The sequence below is a fragment of the Chrysoperla carnea genome, chromosome 1 (genome assembly GCF_905475395.1).
Source record: "Chrysoperla carnea chromosome 1, inChrCarn1.1, whole genome shotgun sequence".
Lineage (NCBI taxonomy): Eukaryota > Metazoa > Arthropoda > Insecta > Neuroptera > Chrysopidae > Chrysoperla > Chrysoperla carnea.
In genome coordinates this window covers 97,859,875-97,885,086 of record NC_058337.1, presented here as the reverse complement: position 1 = coordinate 97,885,086, position 25,212 = coordinate 97,859,875, and the positions used below count along the sequence as shown (strand labels likewise).

The 25,212-nt window shown below is 28.8% G+C and overlaps 2 protein-coding genes across 2 annotated transcripts in view; both read right to left on the bottom strand.

Annotated features, from left to right (window-relative positions):
- The window catches only part of LOC123290821 (electroneutral sodium bicarbonate exchanger 1), a 91,110-nt gene extending 81,258 nt beyond the window's left edge, over positions 1-9,852 (bottom strand). Inside the window, exon 1 of the mRNA XM_044871154.1 lies at positions 9,750-9,852. The gene's annotated coding sequence lies outside the window, so the exon portion shown is untranslated. The remainder of the gene's footprint in view (positions 1-9,749) is intronic.
- A 5,143-nt stretch (positions 9,853-14,995) lies between these two features.
- Positions 14,996-24,877, bottom strand: LOC123292539 (protein Wnt-4). Its single transcript, XM_044873256.1, has 3 exons — positions 24,813-24,877; positions 17,203-17,612; positions 14,996-15,555 (listed from the first exon to the last, which is right to left on the bottom strand). The coding sequence occupies exons 1-3, from the start codon at positions 24,875-24,877 to the stop codon at positions 14,996-14,998; spliced, it is 1,035 nt and encodes a 344-aa protein (XP_044729191.1).
- Positions 24,878-25,212: the final 335 nt, after the last annotated feature.

The following is a 25,212-nucleotide window of genomic DNA, read 5'->3' as shown; positions in this document are numbered from 1 at the left end:
TACTAAAGTGCCAACCTCTCATCTTTAGTAAAAGTTACTAAAATATTAATTTTAAATTACTATTATTTTAAATTATAACATTAAAAATAGGATGGAAGTAATGGGAGCAATTATTAAGACTATAATGTCACATAACTTCTGTCTCTTAATAATTGCTCCCATTACTTCCATCCTATTTTTAATGTTATAATTTAAAATAATAGTAATTTAAAATTAATATTTTAGTAACTTTTACTAAAGATAGCGCGTTACCGCACCACAACTTTTTTAGGGCCATTTTACAAAAGTCCTGTTTTTTGCATTCAGCTGCGGTTTGCAAAAAGTATACATTCGATCTTGCTGAAATTGTGTGTGATACTTCATGGGTACAAAAGCTACAATCCATTTCAATCTCAGCTTTAAATCTTTAAAACAACAAGAGCTATGAAGTTTTGAAATTTCGAGCAAAATCGATGGTTTTTTGCAATTTGTGGGGACATCGATGGACCAATCGGGTTCATTCGCAGCTCATTCTTTTCGCCTTTTTACGGCGCCTAAGCTTATTAAACACTTTTTTATTTTTAACTCAATCCGACGGTGTCTGACGCGAAAGACCGGATTAGGCCACTTTACCATTTTTTTTGGACCCCTTCCGACCATCAAAAAATGTTAGATTTTAGTTTCCTCAATTTGTATCATAATGATCTACTAAATTCAATTTTTTTCTCCGAACTCAGAATTATCTAAAAATTGACGCCATTTTTTTTTAATTTGATCACACTATTAAGGATAATTTCATTTCTTAATCAAAGATAGCCTGCATACACAAAAAAAAACCGATCAATTTCGAGTTTAGGGTTCTATAGTTTTTTTTCCTTTTAGAAAAGTATTTAATAAGTACGTAGTTTATATCTTTGGTACATCATGCTAAATTTTTCTTAGTTTCTCATACTCTCCGAAGGCATGTTTTTCTGTCTCATAAATATTATTTTTCAAGATTCAAATGTCACACAAAAAGACAAATATGTCGTTTTCAGAGGTTTTTACCGCAGAATTTTCGGCATTAAAAACAGGATATCTTTAAATATATTTATTATCAGAAACACCGCTTTGTGAATTTCTATAAAACGTTTCTGCTAAAATTTTATCAATTATAATTCCTTGTATTTCAAAAGTGATTTTCGTTTCTTAACCAATTCAACTTGTTGAATCTTATAGTATAAAAAGTGCATATAAAATGTGAAAATTGAGTAACTTTTAGAGTATTTTATCCTGCCACAATGCATTATACTTATATACTTAAAGAAACACATAACCATGCTACATAAAATAAACCATAACCCATTCATTTTCTGGTTTTTGTAAATAATTGTGGTATTGTTCTTTTCATATTATGTAGTTTTTACTAGTAAGTTTTTATTAGTATATAGTGCTACAAGTTCTTAAATTTAATTTTAAACAAGTGAAAACAAACAATTGACTGAGTTAATTCTTGAGATACCCTTTATAGAATGAGTTGAATATCAGTGCTTGCCTTTTTATTTTATTTTTTTTAATTATATTAATTATATTAAGAGTTTTAAAAACCTACACTATTTTCTTTTCTTTTTCGTTTTTCAAGAATAATTTACAAGACCACTAGTTGAAGCTACCTGTAAATTTTCAACTCCCTATCTTTTACAATTTTAGAGAAAATGGACACCAAAATTTTGTCCTAATTTGCGTCCTCACGTAGTGGTATTTACAAAAAAAATGTTTCAAACAAGAGTTGTTTATTTTATGAGGAACTCTTTTTATATTTAAACTTTTGCTCTATCTCTAACGGTCTACAAGATGAGTTTGCCTCACTTTTTACATCCTGAGCACGCTGTAAATTGCGGCTTGATATCTCTTTTCGTTTTTGAGTTATCGCGTTCACAGACGTGCAGGCAGATCAAACAATCAGAAATGGACTCTTAGGTGATTTTATGAACACCTTTACAAAATTTTTTTTGGTATCATCAATATTTTTAATCGTTACAAACTTGGGACTAACTTAGTATACCTTGATATATATATATTAGATATATACAGGGTATAAAAATCATCGCTCCTGATTTTTTTAATTTCTACAACTCATGATAAGAATGTCCAAACTACTAGACAGAAGTAAGCTTCCAATTTCGCTTTTACTACCATATTTACTAAAAAATCTCTAAAAATATTTCATTTCTTCTTACTTTTCCTATTATTTCTATAATATACTTGATTTTGGAAAGGTCGTTATCCATTATACTGGAGTAAAGTTTATATACCAGAAATTTCATTTATAAATAACTCATAATAAGAACTAATCTCGTTACTTGCTTAAAATCTAATGCCTATAAAAGTCATCAGATAAATGAAATTAAAACAATCAACTATTCTTATCGCCAAAATTTTGCGGTTGTATATCTATAACAATTGACTGAGTTAATTCTTGAGATACCCTTTATAGAATGAGTTGAATATCAGTGCTTGCCTTTTTATTTTATTTTTTTTAATTATATTAATTATATTAAGAGTTTTAAAAACCTACACTATTTTCTTTTCTTTTTCGTTTTTCAAGAATAATTTACAAGACCACTAGTTGAAGCTACCTGTAAATTTTCAACTCCCTATCTTTTACAATTTTAGAGAAAATGGACACCAAAATTTTGTCCTAATTTGCGTCCTCACGTAGTGGTATTTACAAAAAAAATGTTTCAAACAAGAGTTGTTTATTTTATGAGGAACTCTTTTTATATTTAAACTTTTGCTCTATCTCTAACGGTCTACAAGATGAGTTTGCCTCACTTTTTACATCCTGAGCACGCTGTAAATTGCGGCTTGATATCTCTTTTCGTTTTTGAGTTATCGCGTTCACAGACGTGCAGGCAGATCAAACAATCAGAAATGGACTCTTAGGTGATTTTATGAACACCTTTACAAAATTTTTTTTGGTATCATCAATATTTTTAATCGTTACAAACTTGGGACTAACTTAGTATACCTTGATATATATATATTAGATATATACAGGGTATAAAAATCATCGCTCCTGATTTTTTTAATTTCTACAACTCATGATAAGAATGTCCAAACTACTAGACAGAAGTAAGCTTCCAATTTCGCTTTTACTACCATATTTACTAAAAAATCTCTAAAAATATTTCATTTCTTCTTACTTTTCCTATTATTTCTATAATATACTTGATTTTGGAAAGGTCGTTATCCATTATACTGGAGTAAAGTTTATATACCAGAAATTTCATTTATAAATAACTCATAATAAGAACTAATCTCGTTACTTGCTTAAAATCTAATGCCTATAAAAGTCATCAGATAAATGAAATTAAAACAATCAACTATTCTTATCGCCAAAATTTTGCGGTCATATAATCTCCTCACGAATTGATCGAAATTTGATGCACAACGGCTATCAATCGGCTCATATTTACCGATATAGTCACATCAAACAGCTCTTTCATATTTATATCTATCCATCAATTACGGATTTTTTTCGTTCACTTCTCGGGTATAATCATTTCAACGACTCAACTCAAATAATTTAAAGAATTATTCGAATTCGAGAAATTGCCAAATCAGGTGTATCCTATTATTTCTATGATTAATATGTTTACTGTAAATTATATCAAATTTTTATATAGTAATCATTTACATAGAAATTACAATTTGTAACTGGTAATATGTATTCATATGGAATAAGCGATTAGAAAATGGTTTTCATATTTTTATCGTCATAGAAATATATGTTTTATTCATATACATTTGAGAAATTATTCAAGTATTTTACATTTGAGTGAACAACTTGAAAGTTCTTATGTATTATCGAATACCAGTACCTACTTTGTCACGCTAGAATAGAATAGTATTTGTAATAAATTTTAATATCGATGTTGTAATATCGCAGAATATCAAAATATTTATTCAGTATAAGCAAGCAATTGTTTACTTCTCTTTATTGACGTTATACAGAATGTTTCAAAATTGCAAAGTACTATTTTAGTAAATCCAAAATGTAAAATTTATTTGTTATAACTAGGGTGATATCCACTCGCTTCGCTGGGTTTAAAAGTAGAGATTGATAAACATTGCTCTCGCGTATCCCCTTTCTATAACACTCGAAATTCTGGTAAGGATTGTTTTACACAAATAAATATGGTTTTCTATTTTTTTTAAATGTATAATAGTCGTAATTATTCATTGAGTATATCAGGAAAGGTGGCCGTGAAATATTTTATATTGACTATTTTTACAGAAATCTGTAATTTATGGTAATGTCAAATGAGTACTTTTACAGAAATCTGCAATTTATGGTAATGTCAAATTAAATTAATTTCTAATTTTTTTAAATTTTTTTATTAATATATCTTAATATATTATTATATAAATTATATCTCGTGTGTTATTCTGAAGTATGAGCTATATTGCTGTACAGTTTCATTAAAAACCATTGGCTAGTTTTAGCGTGAAAGTGTCACAAACAAACAAACAAACAAACATGCTTACTTTCTCATTTATAATATATAGAGATAGAGAAGAGATAAAGATTGTTCTTTGTTTGACAGGGAGTAAAAACTCAGTCAATTACCAGGAATAAACACAGCTTAAGTAAGTTATCAGTTTTCTTAATAGGTACTTCGTGTAAGCGAATACTATCTTCAATATTTTATAATTATGGGAAACATAATAAACTTTTTCCCCTTTTCAGAACATACAGATATACTTTTTAACATACACATGAATTAAAGTATGAGGTAAGAACATATGTACGAAAATAATTTATTACTAAGATATTGAAGAATAAAGTAATTAATTCAAAACAGCCTCAGCAGCACCATGATTAAATTCAATAATTAAATTTTTCCACTTTTGAAAGCACCGCTTTATTCGTTAAGGAGTTTCCGAATTCGTAAACTATATATTATTAATATGAGAAGTACTCTATTTCGCATCCAAAAGCCGATTTAAATTAACACTGTTTTACTAGATTTCAGAGCTTTTTTTGAATAGTTATAGATTTCTTTAATACCTCCATCCACTGCGTCACTCTATTTCCATCTATATATTGTCCTTAGAGACTCGTAGAATTCACGAATTTTCACGAATTCAAGTATTATGAATAGGACATTAAATCTACTAATTTGATTGTTTCAAAGGTGAATGTAAAAAAGCAGACCAGCTTTGTAGCAAATACTAAATTTTTTATCACAAAAAATATTAGATTTTTTAGTTTAGAAAACATTCTATTCATAAATCCCCGAAAGCAATCTATCGGATCGTGCTGACAGTAAACGTGTGCTTTGACAAAGAAATATTTTGTTTTAATTTAATATGTTGACATAGAAGGCTTCATTTATATATCTTAAAGGCGAATATCTTCAATGTTCTCTGTACATGACTTCCTCATATTAAAATGAAAAGAAATGTGTGATTTACGAATCTGAAAAATATAATATTAATAATATTAATATTGACTACGGGTATAGACAACAAAGTGGCTAATTAAGGTTGAATCCCGTCAAGCAGATTAAGATCGGATAAAAACTCATACCTTGCGGTCTTGCCAAAGTAACTATTAGGCTGAATAAAACGTTCCAAAACTAATTTTGTTAGTTGAGGTTTCAGCTAGAAGATAGAAGGATTTAATTTATTATAAGCAATTATTTGCAAATAAATAAAGCCAATTAAAAAAGAATTTTAGAGAAGTTATAGAAAAATCATCTAAGGAACCAAAAGTTTTGTTTAATAATTTTGTTTAATAATTCCAGTATCCAGATTCCGAGCGAGTGGACTCGGCAGGTTTATAGTGTAAGTACCCTCCTCCAGAGGTAAACAACTTCTGACCTATAACCGAAAACAACACGTAAGATTCTTTATTTCTCAACGTGTTTGAATCAATAGTATTGTCGTATTTATAGTGTACAATCATAAATGGAAAACTATGAATTGTTGTTAATTCTACAAGGATATTAGAAAATTCAATTAGTTGGACGTACATATTAATGAAAAATATGTATACCTGTGATTATTAAACTGTTATTTCAATACTCAATTAGTTTCATTTCAAGAAATGTAACAATGTACTTGTAATGAGAACATTAAAAGATCTAGAACGCTGTTCTGTATTTTCCGCCATATCAAATAAATTGATAATTATCCAAATATAATGTTTGGCATGTACAACCTAAATTTATAAAACCGTTTAAATACGAGCCAGACTCCGGATAGGGTTGTTCTATGCGTAGGATCGCATAGCCTACTTTAATTGGTGCTTTTGTTTTTTGACATGACATTTATGATATCGCATTAATAACGTAAAAAAAAATGAGTAGATAAAAAAAAAGCTAAAGATAGAGAGACACAACTTTTGTACAAGTTACGTATAAGGCAATTTGTTTATCTCAGCTGAAAGTCGAAAATTAACTGTCCTCTGAAAGACTTATTCAGCGATTCTTATAATAATTGGCCTAAAGTAACAAAGTTATAATGGTTTGAAAATATGTATATGTATGAAATAAATATCAAGGCATACTAAATTTAGTCCTAAGTTTGTATCACTTAAAAATATTGACGCTACGAACAAAATTTTGGTAAACGTGTTCATAAAATCACCTAAGTAATCGATTTCCGGTTGTCCGTTTGTCTGTCTGTCCACCTATAAACACGATAACTCAAAAATGAAAAGAGATATCAAGCAGAAATTTTTATAGCGTGCTCAGGGCGTAAAAAGTGAGTTTGATTTAAATTTAATTTTTGTAACACAGGCTGGCATGGCATAAATTACGAGAGTTTATTTGGCCATTTAAGAACGCAAGAACGCAATCGACCAAGACTATTAATAAAAGCCTATTGATCTATTAAATAATTAACATTATGTCATGTTAAAAAGTAAATACATACATTCGATTATTCAATTCATTTTATTGAAAAAATTCGGATTGCTCTTTTTTATTTCGCCTTTAAAATTATGACTATTCGAAAAATTTTGCCGCTCATAAAATTGTGTTGCCATAGGCAATTGCCTCACGTGCCTAAGCCTAAACCCAGCACTGCTGATTTGGTACATTCCATTTGCTGTTTTGTTCGAAATTAATGCCGTCCCATAATCTTAATGCAGTACTGTGTAGTAGGTACTGGATTGCATTATTTTGATTTTAAAACCATTGATTAATATTCACTGGTGTTATTCAATAAATAATATATTATGAATACATTTGTATATTTACTGTACCTATACTATATACATATATGAAGTAGCGTTCAGTTCTTGACCAATTATGTAAATAAATAAACTTGACATCTTCATATGAAGGATATCAACGTTTAATTCTATTAAAAATGTACAAATGTAGGGTAAAACCGTCCAAGCTTTAAAAACGCACATTTTACCCATTTATTGTAACATTTTTTCAATTCCATAAAGAAGAATTTAATGTTGGTCCGAATATGAAATGCAATCTTGCTTTTAGATAATCTGATTATACCTACTCGATACAGAAAACTGTGAGCATTATTTATAAACTGTTTAAATATAGATAGATATTCATAACAGAGAACTTTTTAAAAGTTATTATCCCAATTTTTTACTGCAATTTTTTTCGAGAAAGAGTTTAACTTATGCATTAAGGGAAAATATATTCGGACAAAAAAAAAAACATAAAAAGTTTTGAAATAGAGTCGCATTTTTGAACGATAAGTCTATAAATTTCATTAAACAACGAACTCCTCTATATTTGACAAACTCAACATAACCAACTTGTAATTACAACAAAAATCGGGGTCAATACAATTTTATAAAACAAAGTCGCTACCGTCTATCTGTCCATAAGGCTTATGTACGCTTAGATCTTTAAAACTACGGAACGGATTTTGATGTGATTCAAGAGGAAGGTTTTCATGTATAATATATGCATAATATAAAAGTGTAAGAGGTTGAAATAGGGGTTGAAAGGTATGTGCTTTAAAAATTTCAAAAGTTGTGCATCGATTATAAAGCTCAAATATTGACAAGATATACAAGATAATATAATAAAAATTCCCTCAGAGATTGATAAATAACACATTTTTCTTAAAATCGAATATTGCATTTTTAGTTTTCCAAGAATTTTTATTTTAAAAACTAAGCGTCTAGAGAAAAAATCACAAGAATACTTTTGTGCTTAAAACTGATCAAGAAATTTTTTATTTTGAAAAAATTCCAAATTTTGTACTTTGCACACACTCTTTCCCTTGTTTATCTGTCGAATTTTCGGAGTAACGAACTTGACTTTTCAAATACCAAGATCCTTTTTTATACCAAATTTTATTCAAATCGGACTTAAATTGCGACCGCTAGAGAGCTTACACATATATAAATGTATAGATAAATACCTACACGCATACATACATGTGTGTATGTATCTAGCGGTCGAAATTTAAGTCAGATTTGAGTAAAATATATAAATTTTAACGATAGTCATTTTTGACAGCTATTAAAAGCAATCGCGCCATTTCCTTCGGCAATTCGCTTATTAAAGGAAACGCATTATCTTGAGAAATGCGTACTTTTTACCGATTTTCCTAGATAATACCTATTATATATCTATGAATAAAATAATGCATTAAATTATATATAATTTATAGAAAAAATTCGTTTAGTAATAATAATAATAATTAAATAATCATCTATAAATTAATGAATTGGTTTTTTTCCAATTAATTATAAATACCTGCCTATGTTTAAGATACTTTATGTAAAAGTTTCTCTTATACGATATTGTAAAAGCTCGTGTGAATACCGTATTAAAGTGAAAGGGACTCATTTTTTTTACGATTTCAACATAAGGATATATTTTTTTTTCCAAATAGATTGGAAATATGCCCATAAACAGCCACTATTTATCCTTTACCATAGAATCTAGTTTACTAAGTGGAAGCACTGATAAGTGAAATGCTATTTCAAATATAAAATTAGCTATTTATTATAATATGCTTCTTAAAGACATCAGATTTCTTTTCAGAAACTAGTGAAAACAAACAATTGGTTGAGTAAATGGTTGAAATACTATGTATGAACATGATTACGCATTCGTCATGCAAGTAAAGAAAGATAAATATACACAAACACAAACAATAGGTATACCTGTATATAATACATACTATATAATGTTTCTAAGCTAATCTGCGCCCGCACCACGGATAAACAGTGATTGTTACGAAAAAGTGTTTCAAACAAAAGTTGTTTATTTTTTTATAAGGAATATTTTTTACAATTAAACTTTTGTTCTCTAACGGTTTACAAGATGGATTCTAAGGATCCAGAACCTGGACCTTTGTTGCTCAGTTACGAACTCGCTCTCGTCATTTCTTACTCTTTACGTCCTGAACACGCTATATTTCAGTTAGATATCTCTTTTCGTTTTTGAGTTGTCGTATTGACAGACGGACGGACGACCGGACAGACAACCGAAAATGGACTAATTAGATGATTTTATGAACACCTATACCAAAATTTTGTTCAATATTTTTATGCGTTACTAACTTGGAACTAAACCTGGTATACCTAGATATATTTCATATATACATGGTATAAAAAAATATTCTATCTTACTCTTCATATTTCCAATTATTTCTGATGCGAATCAACGTCCATTTTTCCGCATGGAAAACAATACAAACAAGATAATCAACCAACAAACAAAGACACTTTTTAATTCATGATATTCTTATAGATTTTGTTTTTATAAATTACAATGGATAATACTCACCACTCCAATTAAACGCAAAACTTCCAAGAAATTGGTCACTTAAAAATTCACTTGATTATCTTAATTAATCAAAATAAACAAATACTTCACATTTTTATTATCCCAAAACTGTTGTATGTCATTAAAAAATATATATAAAACCAAATAAAAACCCTTTAGAAAAATTATATTAAAAAAAGAAACAAACACGACATTTCAGTTCGTTCAACCATTTTTTTTAAAATCAAATATGATATGAAAATTTCACATTTATGACACAACAATTAGTTTCATAACAATAATATGTTTTTAGTAGTAGAAGAAGAAATATTTCATCCAACAATATATGTTATCTTCACGTCTGAATATCATCGGCTACTGAACAAAATGTTCATATAGAAATTCGCCCCCAAACATTCTACTGTATATGATAAAGAGGGATGGAAAATACGAAAATTGTTCACTGAAAACATATTATTGTAGATAAAATGTTTATATTTTTTATGATGGGAAAGATTGGTTTTTTTTTTTAGATTGCTTGTGATTAAAATTTTATGTTTATTGTTAATATGTTTAGCAAAATTGACTTTGAAATCGAAACAAAGAATAAATACGAATTAACAATTTCGGGCGAGATACGTTTGTATGAAAATTTTCTAAAAGTGTAAGATTCCAGTGCATACAACTAATTTAATATTTCGCCAAAAGACTCTGTACTTGTGGAAAATATCTCTCGACTAAAGTAGCGGGTGTTACAGTTCAAACATCAGCAACATTACTTACGGAACGCTATATCTAACATAATAGTCACTTGAGTAGAAAATACACTCAGAGATTTCCACTCTATCTAAGGTCAATGCATGAAAAATATCCCTCTATCCAAAGTAATCTTTGTACAAATTCTACCAGCACGAATATTTTTGTCTTTCTTAACGAGGATATTTCTTCCACATTTTCTGTGGTTTAATACTGGTAAACTTAGCAGCATTCGAAATAGTGGTGCCGCGAGGTGACAGGAGTAATAGCTTTCTACTTTTCTACTTTTTATACCCCGTTAGGCGATGAGTTTCAATAAAATACAAAACACTTCTTCGTATTTGGATCAGATTGGATCAGAGAATCGAGTTGTCGCATACAAACTTTTCTACCCTCCAAGTTTCAGATACCTACAATCAGCAGTTCAGGCTGTGTGTTGATCCGTCAGTCAGTCAGTCAGTCAGTCAGTCAATCAGCCATTCAGGACAAAACATTTAATTTGTATTGAGCATCAAAGTGGCCATTAGAGAGATCTTGAGAAAGCGTTAGTTTTGTTGGGTTGGTTTTCTTTACCAAATTTGGCATACAGGTTGCCATTCCGATACACTTAAAATATTTTTTGGATTTTACTTTTTTGGTGCCAAACACCAATTTTTTTGAAATAAAATCTGTTACATTTTAGGATTAGTAAGTTTTTATAAAATAATCATGTTGACCATAAAATGTAAAAGTTTTTTCACTAGACAGCTTTTAAACGCAAAGCATTTAAAAGTATTTATGTTAAAGTGAAACCACCGTGTTATATATAATTATAGTCTGTGCTGATTAATAAATTCAATTTAACTTTAAAACATAAAGCACACAAAGCTTTATTTTTCTGTAACATATAAGTTAAAAATACTATTAATGTACAAGTTAAAAATAATTACATATTTGAGATTATTTTTAACATGCAAGTCAGGTTACAATTACTGAACATTTAAATAAATAGTTACATCTAAAAACTGCAATGTAAATATACAAGTCAACATTAAACTAAATTATTTTGCAATTTTATACTTTGAGGTTTAAGGAGCTTTTCTCCGGACTTATAGGGATAGAAAGTTAAGAGAAAGTTTCCGTTTTTTGTTATAAGTTATTGCTTTATTATGCCTTCTATTGTGTTGAATTTCACTTTTTCCACTCTCTAAATTTTATCAGACTTGGTTGGTATGAAGTTTTGACCTATAGACCAACAAATCGAAGATAAAACCAATTTTCAAATCTCTTATGGTCTCGTGAAAAAGCTATGAGCGTTTTTTGCTAACATCTCACGGAAGACACGTTCTTTTTGCATTTTTGAAATATACGTAATCTGAAACTGATATCCTCCAAAACTTGGGGGAGGGGTGGGTGGTTGATATTACTTTTCTTTCTTGACTCAATTGAATGACCTGTTTTATATTATTAATTATGTATTATATTATTGACAGGATTGACAGAACTGATTATGAACCGAAATATTTCAAAACTAAAAGGAAAAAAAATTTTATTCCCGAAAACAAATTCTAATTTGACAATTTTGTAGAGATAAAACCGCCGGCAGAAAGTCACGCGGATCATTATAGAGCCGACAAACTCCTTTTTTGTTTTTTAACAAAAGAAACATATAAAAAAAATTAGCGATTTGGAAAAATTTATCGAATTCATTATTAAAATCCGCTAGATTTATTCAACTTTATATAAAATTATTATTTTAATGTTGAATTATTATTTAATTTCGAGTGTTTTGTAATCCTGTCAAAGAAACCAATTATTATTACTTCCCTCCAACACGGAGTTTTGTGGTTCAAAGGTTAATTATGAAAAAAATTAATAACCGCCTGCACACTTCATACATCGGTCATACACCGAACTTCGATTGACATGATACGTATTTTACTGATCAAATCTGTAAATTTATTTTGTTTAAGATAATACCATTCTTGACAATAACGTCATATCAATTTTAACTGTATGATGAATAAAATACTTAAATAGTATTTCAGAGATTTTTCCCGCCACATTTAATACTACATATATGGTTGGTTGTATTGATCTGACTATACTACGTTGAGCTGTATAACACAAAATTCTATGTTGCTTTATGGTGGTTATGAGAGGCGATGGTAGGTTACTAGAGTAGCAAACAAACAACACAACCCAACAGCTTTCATTTCACTGTACTTCGATACTTTTACCTCTGTATACATGTAAGCTTGAGCCACTAACTTATGTATATACAAATTATTTGGTTTGAACGTTGTTTTTCCTGATCCTTTACGAAGCGTCTTTCATTTTTTGTGCCCCTTTAAAACGAAAAAGTTAATTATATAATCACATTGGAATTGCAAACATAAAAGACCCCACAAGGGAAAATGATTTTCTGTGAAACTTTGCCACCTTAAAATGTTCTTTGGATCATTCTAGTCAAAAGCTCTCACGGCCGCAAAAATATTTAACGAGTAGTTTTCGAGCTACGGGCGATCAAAACTACGAATATAATATAGTATCTATTAAAACATGATTAGGAAAATGGCTTCCTGTGAAACTTCTTCAAAATGCCCTAAAAATATGCTTCAGATCGTTCTGTTAAAAACTCTCATGGCCACAAAACTTTTCAATGAGTCGTTTTCGAGCTACGAGCGATCAAGTAGCCCGAAAGCTACTCGTTTTGTGACTATAAGAGTTTTTAATCAGAATGGTCCAAAGAAAGCCATTTTCCTATCTACTATTGCGGGGTCCAAATTTTGCCAAAATTGTTGCGTTGGCTCTTTTTAATATAGCAAGTGAAATTTACAAAATTTGAAAATGCTGAACTCACACTTGAAACCATATCTAAGAACACTCGTCATTAAATTGCCTTTTCCAAACTGTACTGATTTTAAAGATAATCGCCTCTTTTTTAATTACTGCGGTATGGAACCTAAATTGGCGTCGATTTGACTTACCCTACCCAGACTGCGGACCCAACGAATAGGATTCAAAAGTATTTAACATATCTGTTCATAGATTCGCTATATATCATATAGCCGTGAGTTTCGCACCACAGTTTCTCTATAGAGGTAATGTGACTGTTAACACCATTCACACCAGATTTTTCTTCTATGTGTTTGACACACAATGCATGTAATAGTTAGAAAATCATTTTCAATTATTATCTTACTGTAAATAATAGGGCGTTAAACTGAACATAGATATCAAATTTCGAACGGTATATGAATTGAACATTTTTGGAACATTCTTTAACAAAAAGTCACTAATTTTTCGAACATTAGTTTATACAGGACAAATCATGAATTGTTAGAGATCTGTTGATATATCAAAATATATTAGATTATTTAATAATCGAAGAATATTTTATATACATGAAAATAAAAATTATATACAGGGTGTCAGAGTGAAAAATTGACATATGCATGAAACTTGAAAAATAAGTTTTATCGATAAAACTGCTTCAAGTTAAAAATGTTGGGTCTACAGATGCACATCAAACGCAGACATTAAACTTAACTTAGGTTTTCAGGCTTAATGAAAAGCTCAGTCCACTCCATAACTGGTACCAGACAGACGGACACTTTCTGGAATCTAGTCACTTATAAAAAGAAAAAAGCTTTCCAGTGAAAGTGATTTGTTTTTCGAAAATACTTTTTTTGTTCGAATTGATTGAAGAAACGCGCAAAAAACTGTGACATGCAGTTTCTTTAAGGTCAAAAAAATGTTTCTAACAAAAAATGTTTGTGCTTGTATAAAGAAGAACTCTCTAATTTAAAGTGTTTGTCTAATGTTTGCCAGTTATGAATTAAAGGGAGGATTTAACTGAACCGTGAAACTTATATGGAATTCAATATTCGTATAAGATAATGTGCCTTTGGAATTAAGCATTTTCCTCGAATAAACTTATTTTTCGAGTTCACTCATATGCCAAGTAAAAAATGCACCCTGTATAGCGAAAATCACATAAAAATCAAAACTGAATTTTCCGAGATTAGCGAAACAAGCAAATCCATATATTGGAACGTCACATTTATTTCAGGTAGGAGACAAACATTTAACTTTGGAATTTTGTCGTTCTGATACTGATTTTTATGAGACGCGACGCAAAATGTTCATAAGAGTGTATATAGTGTATATACAACAAAATCATATTCATCTGCTCTTAAGTTTTTTGATTTACTGAACTTACCACAGCCAGACGCTCGGATTATGCAGATTTCTCCAAAATCTTTCAATTTTAATATAATAGATAATCCATAAGTCAGAATTCCGTGACTTATATATTTATAAATTTAGCAGTTATATATTTTTAAGTTTACATATGCCTGAAACTCAATAAATAAATTTAATCGAGGAAAATGTTATAAACGTTCTGTTCCGTTAAAATGTTTTTATATTAAATTTTAAACAAAAATCTTTACAAAATAAATAGTGGAGGTTCAATCCACTTTCTCTTCCCTGACATCTATATTCAAAATGATAAACCTTCAAAATATTTATTTACAAGTAAACTCTTCAATTTCAAATGAACACTGATCACATATCATTTCAAATTTTTTCTTCCAACGACAATTACAATTTCGATTCTCATAAACGATTTTTGTATAATATCCTCGACCACAACATAATGTAGCACAGTTCATACGATTTAAACATTTTCGATGTGGTGTAACAGCACAAAATGTTGATGAATTTTCTAAATACAATAATTGCCCTTTAGGCCATTTTTTATTTGTTGGTTCAGCACGTCTGGTTGCACGATTTCCAAACTCAAATTTCATAGCACGATGATATTTTTTCTTCAATTGTGTTGCAGTAATAATTAGTGGTGGGACACGTCGCCAACATGTTTTTATCGAGCAAGAACCAGAAACCCCATGACATTTACAAACATCACGCATTTGAGACGCAACGGTACGTATACCAACTTCACTATTGTGACTTAAAATTGTTTCTTGAAAATCTGCAGAATGTGCACGTAATTGTAAAAATTTTCTTACAAACCTTCGACCATATTGTAAATTATCACCACATCCACCCCATTTCCACTTATTTTCTGCCAAATAGTTAAAGTTCAGTTTAGCGATTTTTCAAAAAACGATCCAAAAACATATAGTCCAGTTATTTGAAGAAAGAAAACTTTGAAATTAAAATTTTTTATTGCGCGAGGTCTTAGTTTTGTCACCTAAATACAGAAAAATTGAAAGTTGGCAATTCCCCTTGCCCCTCAATACATCCAACAATAAAAAATGAGGAAGGTTTACAATTTACCAAATTAAACATGAAAAGGGGGTGAACCTTGCATCAAATGGGGGTGAACCTTGGTATTTTTGCAATGTAAAGGCAATGTTAAGTCCAAGTTTTCGACCTTGACAACGACCGGAGCATGCAGAAAAATAAGAAAAATTTCGAAAATTTTAAATAAAGGTTTTTCATAAAAAAATGTAGTATTTATTATTAAGGCATATTAAATTTTCAACAATTTGCGATAAAGCCAGTTTTTATCAGACAGATAGTTTCGGAGTAACAGCTTATCAAAACTATGTATAGACAGTGATTTCGTAATCGTTTGTTACTTTACATCGTTACTTTAAGTAAAAAAGGTAGTCAAACTTCCACACACAGTAATAAGAGTCTCTTTCACACTTAATTACTCCTGACCTAATGCGATTATTGTTTTGAGTGAAAACACGTTAATTTTGATATTGAATGGGAAGTTCAAAAATGGTACCTAGAAAATTTTTATATTCACCCCTTCGTTCCTAGCCATCCCTACTCTGAAATTTCAAATGGCACCCCTACCTTGTTATACATCATTTGAAAGGGCCTAAAATTATCTATTCATAACATGATAAAAGAAATGCAATCGATCGATTGGTTCTCAAGGTATACTATACAGAAGATGGAAGGTATCCATCCTTATTAACTCTTGACCTGATGTGATTATTGTTTTGAGTGAAAATACGTCAAGTTTGGTTCCTATACATTTATCTTAAATTAGACTACCCAGAAGATTGAATTCATATTCTGCATTTTCTGGGTAGTCTGTTTTAAAAACCAATCCATAGATTTACATTTTTCTTTATGGTTAAAGAGAGAATTTTACGCACTATGATGGAATTTGACAATTTTATAAATTATGACCACTCTGTGGAAACCTATTAAACGAACATTTTGTTCCAAATTTTGAGATGCAGTTTCTATTAAATGATTCAAAAATATTCGCAATAAACCGTATTAATGTGTATTTTGAATTGGTAACGAATTAATCGAAAATTTCACAAAACATGTTTTTTTGTGCTCACAAAAGATGCTTTTGTGTCTGGTAAAAATGCGTGTGATAGCTCATTTGTTTCTTAATGATGTCTAGAAAAATGTTCCAGAGTCAGCACATAAAAAACTTGTAAAAAGCAACTAAAGATTAAAAAAAGTTATTTCGTCTTTTGCCAATATTTCATAAAATGTTAATATTTTTAAAATTAAAAAAAAAATTTTTTTAAAGAGGTGGAAATAAATAAAGATAAATGTTTTGGGTCACTTGATAACATCAAAATCGAAATTTTGAGTTTGCCAAGCCACACATTGGAAGAAAACTAACAGGTTTCATGAATTCATATTCTAGATACAAAAATATACATTAATATGGTTTTTTTTCGAATGTTTTCAAACCATTTTTATCAAAAGTAGTTCAACTGAATTTTACCTGCTAAATTACCATCATCCCCATCAATTTTATTTTTCTTTGCTTTAGTTGAACAATGGCACTTTTTTAATTTACCTTCAGCACAAGCACGAGAAACCATTGTTGTAATACTAGCTGCATTCAATGCATGCATAAAGGCTGTTTCACGATAAACTTTTTTGAACATATTTTTACTGTGCGAACAGTTCCATCTATCGTAACGAAATTGATCTTCACATTGTTGTATTGTAAGAAAACGTGAATCATTTAAAACATTTGCTAAGCCTGGTTCACGTCTACACTGTGTATATTGTTGACGTGATGCTCGCAACCAGTAACACGGTGCTGTTTTACGAGTTGCTGATGTTAGATCTTGGTATAAATATACAGCCGCAATTGGATTATTTCTGAGAACACCTTTTATTCGAGGCCTGAAATTTAAATAAAATAAACAGGCTTTTTTTCTTAAAAAATTAACACTTTCATAAAAGAAGAACACAGGAAATATTTAATATTTTAAAAATACACAGGATATGAACTAAGACATATTTTTTTTGTAGGTGTGGATTATTTGTAAATATTTGTCCATAGTTTTTTTTTATGTATTTTAAAATTAATAATTTATGATATGTATTTTACAAATAATTTTTATTGTTTCTAATAAAAGATAAGCTAGGTAACTAATATTGACAATTTGAATATTTCAAAAATTATTTGAAACAAATTTTCGAAAAAAAAAATTAAATTTATAATTTACTTACCGTTTTGTATAATTTGTAAAAATTCCAATTAAAATAATTAATAAAATAATTAAATTCGATAAAAAATGTTTCATTGTATCGAAAAAAAAAAATTATCACAGAGAATTCAAGAAATTTCAAAAAAAGTTAATTTTAACGCATCACAAAATTTTCACAATTTTGTTTAAAAATTTTTTTTATATTCATTTTAAGGAGTTAAATCGCGAACATATAACGCTACGAATACTTAAAATATATCCGGATAAATTCATTAATGTTGTGTCTTGTTTCAATGTGGTGTAAAAAAATGACTGTCACCAATTATAGACAGACCTTAAATTGATAAAAACAAAATAGTAAGGTAAGATTATCGAGTGATTTCATTATTGATCAAATAAAATGAATGCATTTAACGAAAAATTTTTGCTTCGTTGTTTTTTTTTTCAATGAACTTGCTAAGAATTTTTGGGGAGTGTTCATATTTATATTAACGACGTTTATTCAATATATAAATTATTTTATGAATCATTAAATGCATTACCGATTTCAAATGACATTGCAATATTGGTTTTTCCATGAAAATTAGTTCTAAAATCCACATTCAAATTTTCACTTTATACTAAACACGAAAATAAATGGGCTTTTAAATCTAGTTACCGTCAATATGCATGAACTTTTAAGAAATAATTTCAGACTCGTGGCTTGGAAAATATAATGCATTCCAATTCTCCAGAGGAGACGTGATAATTCCTCTTGCCTTAATATTGTTTCCTGGTATGTGTAGAAAAATATACTTAATTTGCCAAAAAATGATAAATTTTCAAAATTAAAATGTAATGAAAGATAGATATTGTAGGGGCCCAATAGGCACGTTTTTCTGTAAACGAAATTAACATTAAATCTATAATCAGCGACTTGTTAGAAAAATTTATGAGACAAAAATTACAAAAAAAAAAAAAACAAATCATTAGAGAAGTTGCATTATTTTTTTTTTGCCACAAATTCATATGTAAAAGAAAGAATAATTCATCTGAAGTATATGTAAGTAAATTTTTTCTTTTTTTAAATTAATAATTCCATTTTTTTTTAAATTAATTATTAATAAAAATTAGTTATATTTTTAAATAAATAAAACGGTAGGGACGTTTTAGTCTCCGTTGACGCTGTGAGCAATCGGTTTCTATGGAAATTTAAGTTATAATATAGTGAAAGTCAGAGACAAACCTTTTATCATGATTTTTTTTCCTTTCTCCGTGCGATGGCGTTACGAAAACGAGGTGTTGACGCCACTGTCGTTTGAATATACAGTTTAGAAAAAACATTTTCAATTGTAAAATTATATGAAAAAAAAATTAAAAAAAAAAAATTAAAAACATGCAATTTCTTTTTTCAACTTTTCTGAATCTTATCATAACGGTTTAAAAATCATAAACAAGCAATTCAGCATCAAAACAGCATGACCTTTCGCTTTCAATTGATTTTTAATAAAATTATTTATATTTTTGATCTTTAATGCGAAATTTTAAGACTATTCAGAATTCAATAAAAATTCAATTGAATATTCCCAAACTTCTTCCATACGTCACAAAAAAAGTGGGGAAGGAAGTTTTCCTATCTATTCCAAATTGTGTGATAGTTTTGTCTATTAACAATCACTATATCTTTTTGCCCATATCTTAAATTTTTTTCAGTGTACTTGTAGGAATATTTAATCTTCATGTACCTAAATTTTGAAAATTTGTGCTTGCTAAGGTGATTAATAAATCGGCCTTAATAAAGAAAATCTGTTAATTTTTTAATTTTATTAATTTTTTTTACCATAGGCTATAATAAATTTTTGTTTTTCCAATGTCCTCTTAACCATTCTCAAGAATATTAACCCACGGAGATATTTGTAAAGAAACAAAGTGTTATTAGAAGCTAATTTTTATTTTTTAGCTGAATTTTTTTATCATATCGGAATATTTCTTTTCTTTATTTGAAAGCTAATGAAATAAACTGTAAACAATTTAATCTCAGCTCATTTTTAGCTTTCCTATTGTCCTGTTAACCATCCATAAAAATGTAATTTAGGGGGATAATTTTTAATTGATGATTAAGTTTTTTGTTATCTCGTATAGTATTACTTTTTTTTCGTTTGAAAACTTATATTTGAAAACTTCAGTGACAATGCCTTAATTTAAATATATTGTTTAATTAAAATCATTTTAAAACTGTCTTTTGTGAATCCTGCCACAAAACCTTTTTTCATTATTTGAAGTTGCTGGATGTTGATTGATAATATCTTACAAGAATGATTTTATAAACAGTTATAATATTTATTTTAATAAAAATTATTGTTAATTATTGATTGATTTATGCAATTGTTATTATTGTCCTCATAAGCATATAGTATTTAAATTAATCGTCGTATATCAAGTGTTTATTATACGCAACAATAATATGTTAACAATATAAGAAATAATGATATTTGATATTACTTTACTAGTTCAATTAAACACTACTAGATAGCACTAAGTATATGATTATTATATTTATTTTATGAATACTATGTTTTTACCGAAGGGGCAGAGTGCACGCAGTGCCAGCATAGTGTAATGAAATTGAGTTCGAGCCCATTTTCTTTACTAAAACATAATTTCTAAGCAAAATTATAATAATCGGTAAAAATTAGGTACTAATTTAAAACTTTGAACAAATTATTGTTCGAGCAAAGCGCATATTAAGATTTAACAAACTTGTATACCAGTTTTAGTAAAATAATGGGTGTTTCAATAAGAACGACGGTTTTTAATTTTAAATAAAGCATACATATTTGTGGATAAGTTTGAAAAATTTATTGAACAATGAAGTACACATCATGAGGTTATGAATGGAATAAGACTTTGGATAAATGACCGCTTCGGCTTTGCTGGCACATGCGTGCTCTTCTCATGAAATTTTCCAGGACTGTTGTGCATAAGAGTTGCAGTATTTCAGTGATACAGCGTTGAGTTTCGTTTTTTCAGGCGTTAACCATTGTAGATTTGTTCACATAAACTTGTGACTTTAAAAAACAGCAACGAAAAGTTCAAGGGCGTTAAATCGCATGATCTGGATTTTTACAAAATTTTCCTTATCGTGGAATTTCATTTTGCTACAATTAAACTGTAAAATCTTTCTTAAAAATTTGTGCTAATGTATAAGAAAGAATAATTAGTTCTGTAATCTTTTATTTCATATGCTATTAATATTTAATTTAATGGATTATATAATTTATACATTTCCTCATAAAGAAGGCGCATTGTATACTAGGTGATTCGGAATCATTGGGAATGGATATTTTGCATTTTGCTATATCTTTAAAATATCCTTAGAGAATAAGAATCATTCTTTATTAGATGTTTCTTCATTTGAATGACATTTCAAACTATTTTGACATTCTCAAATCTAAATTCTTTACCAATTTATATGGACATAGTGATAAAAATGACGAAAAATGATGGTATCTTGAGGGTTCCTAAAGTTAGTAATTGCAAAGGCTTTATATATTTTGTATCCATTTAATTTGTAGAAAGAACATGATTCATTTGAATGTGTATGCTATTTGTTTTTGTGATGTTAGATTTTTAATTTAAAGACATTTTTCATGATGTTAACAATATTTCCATTTTTTTATTAGGGGTTTAAAGAAGTCCAGAACAGTAAAGAAGCAAATAAATTATCCCCATTTTTATTATGTTTTCAAAAAATTAGAAAATTATTGGAGGCGCACGGGGGTGCGCAGCCTATGGCTGCGATCGTTTCAGTTGTCATTTTCACCTATTTTGTACCCAGCGAATAGCATATAAAATTATTTGTGTGATTTTTTAACCCGTAACACTCAGTATAAAACTTTATTAAAGGTTCCTCGAATCGAATAGTTTATTACATTGAATTGTTGATAAGAAACTACTTAATACAGACATCAATTTAATTAATTACCAATTTTATGATGGAATCTATTTTGAAATTTATGATTATTTAAAAACAATAATTATTTTGGGTGGGCTAAAATGTTTTGTTCTCTTTATACCAATATACCATACGCTTTTAAACAAACAAAAACATTATCTTTATTGTTTCAATTATGTTATCAGTTAAAACTATACAAATTCCTCTTAATTAACGACGACGAATTAACAAACGAAATGAATAGTGTGTACCCTTCCAATCTATTATAAATCCAATGGGAACAAACGAAAATAAAAAACAATAAATATTACGTAAGAATATTTAAGACATGGCTGATTATCTAATAAACATTAAAATAAAAAGGGCTTAATTACTATTTAATAAAAAAGAAATTTTTATAGAAAGCGATAAAAAGGCCAGGAAGTAAAATATCTTACTTTTTTAGACATTAAAATTTTATATATAATGAAATTTTAGCTTTTTATAAAGATAGTACCTGCTAAAAGATAGTATTGCATGACATGTGTGGAAATGAAAATTATGACAAAAAAATAATATACTTACATATAGAATAATGAAAAAAATTAATTGCGCTTCTCAAATCCTACTAAATTTGGGTCATACTTTTCAAATTTGTTATTAAAATTAACCTAGCTCTAATAGTTTTTAAGAATGTGGAGTACTGGCCCAGGAATTAAGAAAATAAGTGATACCTAGCGCAAAACTGACATCACAGATGAAAAGAATGACCCGAAAAAATTAGTGAGTTTCTAAAAAAATTCCAATAAAATCGGATCAAATTTGCCTGTGTTATCGAATTATTGGACTTTATGATGTCATCAGAATCCAAAAAATTTAATTTTGCTCTATCACATCCAAATTTTATCCAATTTTGATAAATCAAGTATGTTATCCTACCTTTTATCCTTATTTTTATCATAGTTTTCGAATTTGTGATTTTCGATGAAATTAACCTAGCTCTAATAGGTTTCAAGAATGTGCAGTCCTGGTTACGGAATTAAGCAAATAAGTGATACCTAGCGAAAAACTGACATCATAGCTGAAAAGAATGACCCAAAATTATTGGGTTTCAAAAAAAATTCCAAAAAGATCGGATCAAAATCAAATTATCTTACTTTATGACGTCATCAGAATCCAAAAAATTTAAGAAGTCACAAGATAATAATATGACTGAAAAAATGATAATAATATGTGGTGCAAAAGCACGGGAAACACTAAAGGAAAAACTAAATTACATTTCTTTAGAAAAAAAAAGTTTAGTTAAAAAGTTATTCGTTCATTTGTCGAGCACATATCTACTTAATGCAAATTTCAGACCTATATGGTTTTCTCATGGGTGCCATTGTCAGATGTGAAACCACACGTGAAGCACCAGCTTTCAGGAAAAAAAAATGAATCATTTAAATTGGTTCACCCAGTCGAAAGTTCTGAGGTAACAAACAAAGAAAAAAAATACAATCGAATTTAGAACCTTCTCCTTTTTTGAAGTCGGTTAAAAAGGATATTGATTTTCTGATAGTCGCTGATAAGTCTCTTCATTGTAAGCATTTGGAGCTTCATTATATTACCTTTCAAAATTTTATAAATTAACTAACGACTCATTAAAGTGTGTGTATAAGGTTTTTTTTTATAATTTAAATTGAAAATTAATTTTTAATACTGATCTAATTATTTATTTATATAGCTGTTTTTTTTTTTTTGTTTTTTTTTGAAACGAGAACGGTATAGATCGCGGGAATTCCCCCATGGGGTAACATATATTTTAATACTGACCTAATGATATTTACAATAAAATAATACACCGCACACGTTGATTATTTTCGAGATCAGTCGGTAAATCATATTTTTATATTTTATTCATTTATTTAATCATTTTCCTTCATATTCAATGTTACATCGTTTTGCTTAGGATTTTGTACCAAAAAACAGTTTTAAATTTCAAAAATATATTTATTTTTGTTTATTTAATTTTGAAGAAATTTTTTTATGTAAGTTTTGTATTTTCATGCATTATTTGTAATAAAGCAAGTGATTATTGAAAATTTATACAAAAAACCACAATATTAACAAAGATTCATACATGATAAAAATATATTACATATAATATAAAAAAAAAAAAAAAAACACAAATGAAAACAAACAATTGACTGAGTTAATTGTTGAAATACCATGAATAGACTGTGTTATTAGGTACTTATCAGTACTCCAATCAAAATGGTGCCATTGTATACTCAACTTCATGATACAGAGATAAAAATTTTCAATTGTCCACAATTTATAATTTTTTGTATCCTACTCTCAAATACGACATATGAAGATCGATTATTTGATCGATTTTCTGTAGGAGAACAAACGATTAATTTGTGTTTACAAATAAATACATTGTTAACAAGTCAAAAAAAAAATGTTACGGAGTACTTTACCTTATAGTAGTCGAGAGGCTTAAGTTCATTTTCAGGCTTTCGTAAACTGAATTCAATTAGATTTTTTATAAAATTGATTTCCAATATGTTTTTACTGAGTTCAGGCGGCAAAGGGTTAATGAAAATTTGATTTTAGGCAATTGTAAGGAACTGCAACAATATTAAAATTTCAAAGTTATGTGTAAAGTGAAAATAAACCTTAAGTTTCCATATCACAAATTATTTGAAAGCTATTAGTGTAAAAAGCGGAAAAAGTTTTAAGGAAAAATTGTAGCTTACGTTTTCTTTATTTTCGTTCATGTGAAAAAACGAATCATTATATTTTATTCACCAAAAGCCAAATCATTCAGTACTAATGGAAGAAAGTGAAAAATTAATTGGTGAAAATTCAATGGACCTTACTTCAAAAGTATGTAAAGTATTTACAAAAGCTGGTAGAATTCATTAGTATAAAAAGAAACTGAGCTTTGAACAATTCAAAGTGATTGGCTTGCATGAGCTTTGAACCCTAAACTTATGGATCCAATGTTTTCGAACGTAAGTTCGAAGTCCAACACTCAACCAAGCAGCAATCACCATCGTTAAAACTGATATCAAGAAAATATTACATCAGCTTTTATGTGATTACCTTGATTTCAGTATACACTCCCATCCACCCACTGATATTCCGTTTGGAAGAACTAAAACCCTGATCACCTGGCTTGCCAGTTTATAAATACTTCAAAATACAAAACCTTATGTGGTGAGGTTTTATGCCAGTCATATAAAAAAACGGCTGTTCAATTGTTCTTCCAATTCAGCTGTTCATTCTGGCCACAAAATGAGCTGATTCGGAAAATTCATGGCGAAAACTAAAATCGGTTCACCCGTTTAGGAGCTATGGTGCCACACAGACAAACATAGAGATCAAGCTT

What these genes read in the sequence shown, in the direction of transcription:
- LOC123292539 (XM_044873256.1), bottom strand. Translation starts at nt 24,877, where the DNA reads ATGGTGATTGCTGCTTGGTTGAGTGTTGGACTTCGAACTTACGTTCGA. An exon ending in CGAAAACATTGGATCCATAA is followed by an intron (nt 17,613 to 24,812) that starts GTTTAGGGTTCA and finishes TTTAAATTTCAG; the next exon opens with GCCTCGAATAAAAGGTGTTC. An exon ending in GGATGATGGTAATTTAGCAG is followed by an intron (nt 15,556 to 17,202) that starts GTAAAATTCAGT and finishes ACTATTTGGCAG; the next exon opens with AAAATAAGTGGAAATGGGGT.